Source organism: Vigna umbellata, chromosome 4 (genome assembly GCF_029865625.1).
Source record: "Vigna umbellata cultivar VRB3 chromosome 4, Vumbellata_1.0, whole genome shotgun sequence".
In the NCBI taxonomy this organism is placed as follows: Eukaryota; Viridiplantae; Streptophyta; class Magnoliopsida; order Fabales; family Fabaceae; genus Vigna; species Vigna umbellata.
The window spans coordinates 57395334-57405198 of record NC_142168.1 but is presented as its reverse complement, the minus strand read 5'-3'; the positions used below and the strand labels follow the sequence as shown (position 1 = coordinate 57405198).

Here is a 9865-nt window from a genome sequence, read left to right as displayed (position 1 = left end):
CTTCCAATTGCTTGGTGATCTGACCCATCTGAATCTCCAAATTCTTTATAGCAGCTTCAGTGCTCTTTTGAGAAGATTCAGTTTTCTGGATGAATTGCTGAAGAGTTTCTTCCAACCTTGTTGATCTGTCATTAAGCATAGATAATTGTTGCCACAAGGTTGGTTGCTGCTGCTGCTTATTAAACTGATTAGCCTGCCCAGTTTGTCCTTGGCCAATGCTTGGATGTGGTTTCCAACCCTGATTATAATTCCCTTGACGGTATGGAAACTGATTAGCCATGAAGTTAACATCCTCCAAGGCCTCCACTGGAAAAGCACACTGGCCATTTATGTGATCACCTCCACATAGTTCGCACAACTGGGTTTGTATCTGGGCAGCAGACTTCAACTCTTTAGGTAATTGAGCCAAAGTTTTTGTCAGAGTCTCTAGCTGTTGAGTTAGAATTTTATTTTGTGCTAGCAGAGCATCATGCGTTTGTAATTGTAGAACCCCTTTCTGTGGCATAGGAGCTCCTCTTTCATTGTGCAGCTCATTATCACTTGTAGCCATATTTTCAATGATTTCAGTTGCTTCCTCTGGAGTCTTCCATTTGATATTGCCTCCAGCTGAGGCATCTAGCATCATCTTGGTTTGTGAACCAAGCCCTCCAAGGAAAGTTAGGACTACTTCTTGATCTTCAAAGCCATGCGTGGGAGTTTTACGTAACAAGCTTTTATACCTATCCCATGCATGTCCAAGTGATTCTTCCATGCCCTGCTTGAATGAAGATATCTCTTGCTTTCCCTTAGTCACTTTAGATTGTGGGAAGTATTTATTCAAAAACTTTGCAACCACTGCTTCCCATTCCGTGAAACTTTCTTCTGGAAAAGAGTTCAACCAAAGCTTAGCATTGCCTCCCAATGAGAAAGGAAACAAGCTAAGTTTGATAGCTTCGTCTGGCACCCCATTAATCTTGACCGTGTTACAGATCTCATTAAATGTTGTAAGGTGCTCATATGGGCTTTCATGTGATAACCCATTAAATTGATTACTCTTCACCAGTTGAATTAATGCTGGTTTGACCTCCATGTTGGCTGCATTGACTCTAGGTCGAGCTATGCTATTGAAGTGCTGAGGTCCAGCAAGATTAGTGTAATCTGCAAGAGTTCTTCTAGCATTATTATTGTTCTCCATACTCCCTGTGCTATGAACAGAACCTTGTGGTGATGATTGTAGGAGAGTTTCAGGAGAAGGGAAAAGTTCTCTGGACGTTCTGATTCTTCTCCTCCTTCTACTCTCGTCTAGCCCTTCAAGTAGTGGTTCTGTTGTTTTCTTACTTCTAGTTCGAATTGCCTTCTGCATGCACAAGAAAACAAAACCCTAGAAAAGATTTGTTAGCACAAAAAGATATAGAAGAAAATAAAGATTGAAAAGATATAAGAAGATAAAAGATTTAGAAGATAGAATCAAATAAAATAGAATAAAACCTAATCTAAAAAAATAAAATCTAATCTAAAAGATAAAATAAAATAAAATCTAACCTAACCTAAAAGATAGAATAAGAATAAAATAAAATCTAACCTAAAAAGATAAAAAAATAAAATCTAATAAAATAAAATAAAATCTAACCTAAAAAGATAAAAAAAATAAAATCTAATAAAATAAAATAAAATCTAATCTAAAAAGATAAAATAAAATCAAATAAAAACCGAAAAATAAAAAAAACAGAAAACAGAAAAACAGAAAACAGAAAAATAAAATAAAAATTCGAAATTAAAATAAAATCTAATCTAAAAAGATAAAAATAAAATCTAACCTAAAAGATAAAAATCAAATCTAAAAAGATAAAAAAATAAAAACAGAAAAAATAAAAACAGAAATTCAAAATTAAAGTCAAAGGTAATCAATAATCACACAAATTAACCAGTTAAACCATGAATCCCCGGCAACGGCGCCAAAAACTTGATGAACAAATTTGTAAGCACCAAAATATGATGTCACAAACTTGTTTCACAATCGGCAAGTATGACCGAATCGTTCAAGTAATAAAACTTGGTAAGACCAAGTATCGTTCTTCCCAAAGGACTCACGGCCTAGTTTAGTTATGTGGTTTCTTGATTAACTAAGACTTACAAACGAAATATTTGAGTTTAAAATGCAAGACAGAAAATAAACATGTATGCATGAATTTTGATCACGAGCCTGACCCAAAATCCTCCAACACCCATCAGTAGGTGCAAACGAACCTAGTATCCTTCAGTATATACTCCTCCATATAACATCCTTCAGTAGATGTAATCCCTGTAAACAGTTTGTAACTAAAACAAAAATAACAAAAGTTCATAATTACATCACCAAACTAAAAATTAAAAGTTCTTAAATCATTGGGTTGCCTCCCAACAAGCGCTCTTTTAACGTCACTAACTTAACCCAATAAAGCTTCAAGGATCAACCAACTTCATCATAGTGGACAACTGCTCTACTTATCCTCCCAGATAATGCTTGAGACGTTGACCATTCACCACCCAGCTTCTATGTTGATCACTTGCAGATGGATCAATCAACTCAATTGCTCCATGTGGACGCACACTTTTTACTATGAATGGTCCTGACCATTTTGACTTCAACTTCCCAAGAAACAGCTTCAATCTTGAATTGAACAATAGTACCTACTGCCCTGGATTAAAGACCTTCTTTATCAACTTCCTGTCATGATAGAATTTTACCTTTTCTTTGTAGCTTCTGGATGAATCATATGCATGCAACCTCATTTCTTCAAGCTCCAACATCTGCCTTCTACGCTTATTTTGAGTTTCAGAAGGATCAAAATTCAAAAATTTAAGCGCCCATAAAGCTTTATGCTCCATCTCCACTGGCAAATGACATGCTTTCCCATAAACTAACTGATAAGGTGATAAACCCATAGATGTCTTCATTGCAGTCCTGAATGCCCAGAGAGCATCATCAAGTTTCTATGACCAGTCTTTTCTTGATGTAGCAACTGTTTTCTCTAGGATTCGCTTGATCTCTCTGTTAGACACCTCAGCTTACCCATTAGTTTGTGGATGATACGGTGCAACTACCTTAGTCGAACTTTTTTACATCGGTTCAAGGGGAACCGAGGCATATACACCATATGACCTCGATTAAAATTTCAACTGATGCCTAACACCCTGGAAAAATTCCTGCAGATTTGACTTTTGGCCTGATAGCCTTCTGAATCATGATCTACTGCCTCGGTTCATTGGGGACCCGAGACATATACACTGTATGACCTCGGTTAAAATTCCAACTAATGCCTTAATACTTGAAAAATTACTTTTTGACCTCGGTTAAAATTCTGCCTTTGGGGACCCGAAGCACGTTAATTGAATAATTTAGAAGCATGGGGAGAGATGGACTTCGCCTTCAAACTGCTTCAGATTCAGAAGCAACAAACCATAATCAACTGTGGTGCCACTGTTCTCGACCTCGGTTTCAGAAGGGTGGCTCCAGGTGGCTTGTTAGAGCTTGGGATCCTTCCACGGCGGAGGCTCCGTCCTCGGCGTCAACACCAAAATAATCAAGGTTCCCCTTCTTCACTGTGATTCTAGGGTTCAGACCATCCCTTGCAGGTTTCGATTTCTATATGGTGCTTTTCTCGTTGGAGGTTGAAGCATTGTGGTTTCGGTCATGGAGGCGCGACTTGGGATTTAGGATTTATCTATTTCTGGGTTTGGTTTGATTTTGCAGGTTGACGATGCCTGATGATGATGAATGGAGGTTGAACGGGGTTGCGCCATGGAGACGAACATGGAGGTTGACGGCGGCGCTAGGTGGTGATGAACGGAGCTTCGTGATGGTGCGTCAATGGAGGTTTCCGGTGAAGAAGATGAGTGCGGTGACTTTCGATTGGGGGTTTTCTGATTGCATGTTTGTGTTGATGGTGGTGGTGCGAATTAGCGTTTGATGACGACGGCATTGGCGATGAAGATGATCAGCGGTGGTGCTAGGTTGCGGTGATGGCTAACGGCGGCGCATGGTAGGTTCGTTTTGGAAGGCTGCCGGCTGGCTATGATCATCAGGCACAATGAGAATCTTAAGAGACAAGAAAGGAACAAATATATACTTTTGGTGATTCATAAAGGGATTTTCAAAATAGAGAAAAGATGCGAGTGGAAAAGATACTTCAGTAGCTTTATGGTCGTTTCTTCTACTGATTTCCAAATGGAGAATTCGCGGCTGATGTGTAGAATCACTGGTAATATTAATACGTATATGTTGTTCGGGAATCAAAGTTATGAAGTTAAGTAGTAATGCAGAGTTTTATAGTTGTGGTTGAGAACAAATATTAATATTGGAAGGTATCACCACCTGAGGAGAGGAAAACAAAGATGAACTTGGTCATCGTGTCTCACAGCCAAATGGAAATATGCTCATCAATGAAAATATTCTCGTCAATGAAAATATTCATTTTGTTTACTTTATTGAATTAATAATAGGTTATTGAAATCTAAGAAGAATGCGCATGAACATGAATGTTAAGAATCATGATCTTTTCACTTTCTACTATGGATAAATACTTCATGTAATCTTCATCAGCTTTTTAATTTTTGATGAAGTATTGATTAGTTTTCATTTACTTTTGTAGGCTACTCAAAGATCTGGAAGACCTATCAAATCAAATCAATATTAGCATACTCAAGACCCAATACATCATTTGAGATGATGGACAAAGGCTTGATCTCAGATATTTAAAGAAAAGTTTAAAAAGTAAAAAAAGTTTAAAAAAAAAACTAAAAAAGGCTTGATCACCGTTTGGAGCTAAGATATAGAAAGCGAAAAAGAAAAAAAAAACGCTCTACTGCCTCGATTCAGAAGGAACCGAGACGAAAAATCCTTCAAAAACACAAAAAAGAAAAAAACTCTACTATTTTGATTACCTGTGAACCGAGACAAAATTCTACTCTTTTTGCCTCGGTTCTGAACCGAGGCAAAAAACCTACCCCTTTTTGCCTTACTTATATATGCTTCAATTCAGGAACCGTTATCTATAAACGAAAATAACCACTATCGTTTTCTTTGACTACACTAGTGATCAGCCATAAAATCGATCATGGTCTTAAATAATACTTCAACTTAAACCAATAATAATACAAACATAAACACAATTTCTCGATATAATATATCGAAACATCAACAACCGACTGAAATAATAAATAAACAGCACATTATATAGTCTTCTTCGATATATATATATATATATATATATATATATATATATATATATATATATATATATATATATATATAGATATATAGATATATATATATATATATATCATTATAGAAATAGTTCTTGAAAAGCTGAATATGTTCCATCTGAAAGTGTAGAAACAGAATAACAGAGCCATCACCATCTGGATCGTGGGTAATCAGTGCCCTCTCCTGTACAGTCCCACCTGCTAGACCAAAATACACAGGCTTTCCCCACCCAAAATCTGCTCCATGCATTGGCATACTCAGCCAACTTGTAATACGAAGGTTAGGATTCCCAACAAACACTGCATCCTTACCTTCATTTATTCCAAAGGACAAAGCCCTTGCTTTATCCATATCGTCTTGACTTCTAATGAGGTCAAACTGAAAAAAAAAATTATCTGTAAAAAGTAACATGAGAAATTCAAATAAATAGTCAAAATATTCATGATTATACCTTCATTTTAGGATGTTTTTATGAATTGCATTAAAAGAACCAATAAAACCACTTAAATTTAACTTAATTATAATTTATAAAATTAAATAATATGCTTTGAAATGGTTTAATCAATTCATTGCATTTAAACATTTCAAAATAGCTAAATTTGGTTATTTTTCTTCCTAACTATGATGGAGTTGATTTACTTGATCAATTATACACTTTAGTTTAATATGTTTGAATCACTCTTAATTATGAAAAACGAATTGGATCATTCCTAATTTGATTCATCTATTTGTTTTTTTTTATTAACAATTATCTTAAGTATTATGATAACCTTTGATAAACATGTTTCAAAGAAAAACATAAAAATGGGAGAAAAATCCGATAAAAAACATGAAAAAGGTATATATGTTATTGAAAAAGAAAATTTGACATACAGAACAGGTAAAGAGACTGCTATATAAAGCAGAAAAATGAGAGAAATCATTCTTAAGCATATCCAAGGACTGAATATCTATGGAAAATGGTGTGAGGAACCCAACACAGTCAAACAGGGAATGTAGATCTATTTTTAGAACAAGTTCAGGGTGCAGAGGAGTCAAGGATTAGATAAGGGAATGTACACTTTCCAACTTTAACCATTCATGATGATAGAGGTGCGGTAATTGGGGAATGTATAATCAATTAGACGGAACAGAGTTGCGCAATATATCTCACCCAAGTGTCTTGTGTATATTAGTATACATGTTCTTTTGTTGATATAAACAATGCTTAACTGTAAACAAGTTGTTTGAGCTCTATGAACATAACAAGAAAAATGGTAAACGTAGGGGGTGGGCAAAATATTCAATCCATGCCCGTTTTAGCTATAAGACGCAACAAGAGACGTTTAAAGCATCAAGCAGAAATGAATTTTTTACGACATTCTGAGAACAGTAGAAAAACAAAAACAGAAATTTGAAGAGCTTAGATAACAATCTCGGATACATTCTTGGACGACGACCAAGATCCTAATTCTCCCCTTCACTCATTTATTCTGTTCATGCTATTTTATTTTAATTTTTTTTTCACGGCCAAGTACGAAGAAAATACTGAAAAACTGTAAAAGAAATGTCAAAGAAATAGATATAAGATTAAAAGGGTAGCAAAAAAAATTTGTCCCATGTACCTGTGATTTTATATACTCATATGTAAGTTCTTCAACTGCTTCTCTTATTTTCTGAGCTGCATGACCCAAAGAAGTTGATAAGATTTCTCCAGCGCGCGATGATGCAGTTTTTAAGACCAAAGCATTCCCAAAGTAATTCCTAGGGAGAGGTGGAATTACTCTATTGCGAATATCAGCATTGAACCGCAGCAGAGTTGGTTGATTCTCGTCTAATCTACGAGCCTTAGATGCACATCTCCATACATGTGCACCAATGGCCTCAAATCTGCTATAAGGTCTTGACCCTTCTGTTGATTTATCAGCATTGGCCTTGTTCTTCAACTTCCCCACTTGTTCTGCTGTCAGTTTCAACGACATGGCGCCTACCCTCTTGCTTTTCTCAAGAGTGGTGTCACTTCTTCCTAATATGAGAGGCAAAGACTTGAATTCTTGGTGATCAAAGCGTGGGGGTGATGGAGGGGCTGTGAATTTTAGCACAGTTCGATCCAGAAAGGGCATTTCATGAGGCTCTAATGTGTCTCCACGAGCCAACTTTGCCCATGAGTTAATGAACTGAATGGCAGCAACACCATCAGTCAAAGTATGAGATATAGCAACTCCAATGGAAAACGCTTCATCGCCAAGGAAACTCGTTACTTGCACTACTAACAAGGGAAGTTCCTCAATTGGGGTGTTTGTGTAATGAACTGTTGGAACCAAGTCCTTGGCGGACTCATCCATAAAATCACCATAATCATGCACTGTTTTTGTGGATTCTGCTTCAATCAACACCGCTCCTTTTGCATTACAATTCAGTTCCAACCTGCCATCTTCTTCTAACTTTCTCAATCTACCAGCCACGGGATAGTAATAACACAAAATCTTGCTAAGAGAGTTTCTTATGCGTTCAATTAATGCGTTATGGTTGTGCTTTGCATGGTAAACGTAGATGGTAGGTGTGTGGCTCTGACGCGCCACTTGGTCAGGATCAGACAGCCATTGAAAACCCTCTGGGGTTGGTTGATTTGGAACTACTGTGTAAGAAGCTTTGATGGTTACCATTTCTGAAATGTCTCTATTGCAGCACAGACAATTCAAAATGAAGTTATAAAATCATATACGTTCTGTTTCTTTCCTTTTATACAAAAGTTGTAAGACTTACCGCGATTGTTATCTTATATTGTTTGCAGTAGACCCTTATATATTTAACGAGAAAAATGTTTTTCTAACAACGGTTTTCTTTTACAAGTTTACCTAATAGTTTGTGATTCATTCAATATATTTAAACAAACTAATAAAATAATAACATATAATTTATTATTAAAAAATTGTTAGAAAAGTTTTTAACATATCGAAGTTCATATTTAACATTTGCGAATAAATTATGTAACGATGAAAATTATATTAAAATAAAAAATTCAAGAAAATGTACATATAAATTTTTATGGGTTATTATTTCTGTTTAGACTTCCAGCCAAGTATAACTTTTAACGTAAATATGATAAACTAAAGTTTTTTTTGTTAGAGATAAATCTAACACGGACTAAAAAAAATCATTTAAACGAAACATATTTCATTATAATAACATAAAACATACTGACTATGGATATAGCGAAATTATTATAAAATTTCGTTTCACAATGTAGTAGGTGGCATTGGATGCGAGTTGGTTGATTTGAAATCAGTATGTAAGATGCTTTTATGATTACCATATCTTGTCAGAGATTCTATCAGTAAACGAGCTTCTAAAAAAAGCATATATATTATACAAAAGGTGGTAAGACATACCATAAAATTGGCATACCTTTTTAAAAAAATATTATGTATAGACTTAAATTTTTTATATTTATTTGATATTATTTTTTTTATTTTAATTTTTTTTTAAAAAAATATATAGATTTACACTTTTTATCTTGTATTTTATGTTAAATAAATGTTAAAGTCTGTGATGTTACTATTATTCAATTTTTTATTTATAATACACTCTTATTTATTTATTATGTGTGTGTGACAAAACTATGTAACAATGAAAATTTATATTAAAATAAAATATTTTCTAAAACATACATATATACATTTTGTCATACACGTATGTTACACATCTATACATATATATTGGACTAAACATTAATAAGTGATCCAAAAAATAACAAATTTTATTAAGATAAACTTTGATATTAAGAAGTAAATTTTAAATTTAACTCAATTTTACAAAATCAATTTATAAGATGAGATTTATATCCACTTATACAATAAACTTACCTTATATCTAATTAATGCGAGACTTTTAAGATATATCTTCTTATACAAAAGTAAGGAACAAACATTTTCAATAAGAACAAACATTTTCAATTTACATAATAAATATGTTGATATTTGTGAAATACAATATTAGTTTAAAAGCCTTGTATTATTTGAAAAATAAAATTTCATATCAAACATAATAAAACAATTACATATTTTTATATTATCTCTTAGAAAAAATTGTTAAATTATGCAACAAAACCATATCAATAATAAATGAACAATTAAACCTCCCATTACCCTAAAGCATCATGTCAAAACATACTTGAATTGGTCATTGGAAATAATGTAGATGGCAGAATGGTATTTGATATAGTATTTAATTTTTTAACTATAAAGTATCATAAGTTTCCTCTTGATTTTCACTTCTGATGGGATGAAGATAAAAGAAACAAAAATAATGTATCTGTTTATAGAGGGAGACCATAATCTTTTTATATAACATTTATCATTGAAACTTTAGAAAAAGTACCATAGATGTTAAGTTTTTCTTAACCTCTTTTTCTTAGGTTTTAATATTTCTAATTTGCTCTCTCGTCAAATTAAGATATTGTTTATTAATCTTTTATGACATATATGTCTTTAGCCATAAGTTTATCTTAATTATATCATTTTAATAATTTGACTAATAAAATAATGGTTATAACACATTTAACGGTGTATTATATATATATATATATATATATATATATATATATATGATACATAATTAAGATATTGTTTATGGTCTCTACACAATTAATCTTTCATGACA

The 9865-nt window shown here is 33.5% G+C and overlaps 1 protein-coding gene across 1 annotated transcript; it reads right to left on the bottom strand.

The window, feature by feature from the left end:
• Positions 1–5098: 5098 nt before the first annotated feature.
• On the bottom strand, positions 5099–7954 carry LOC124820443 (spermidine hydroxycinnamoyl transferase-like). The gene is made up of 2 exons (XM_088111737.1): positions 6829–7954; positions 5099–5602 (listed from the first exon to the last, which is right to left on the bottom strand). The coding sequence occupies exons 1-2, from the start codon at positions 7867–7869 to the stop codon at positions 5156–5158; spliced, it is 1488 nt and encodes a 495-aa protein (XP_087967863.1). The 5' UTR covers positions 7870–7954; the 3' UTR covers positions 5099–5155.
• Between the last annotated feature and the right edge of the window lie 1911 nt (positions 7955–9865).

Coding starts and splice junctions, on each gene's coding strand:
- LOC124820443 (XM_088111737.1), bottom strand. CDS start 7,869: ATGGTAACCATCAAAGCTTCTTACACAGTAGTTCCAAATCAACCAACC. Junction 5,603..6,828: donor ATGAGTATATAAAATCACAG/GTACATGGGACA, acceptor TTTTTTTTTCAG/TTTGACCTCATTAGAAGTCA.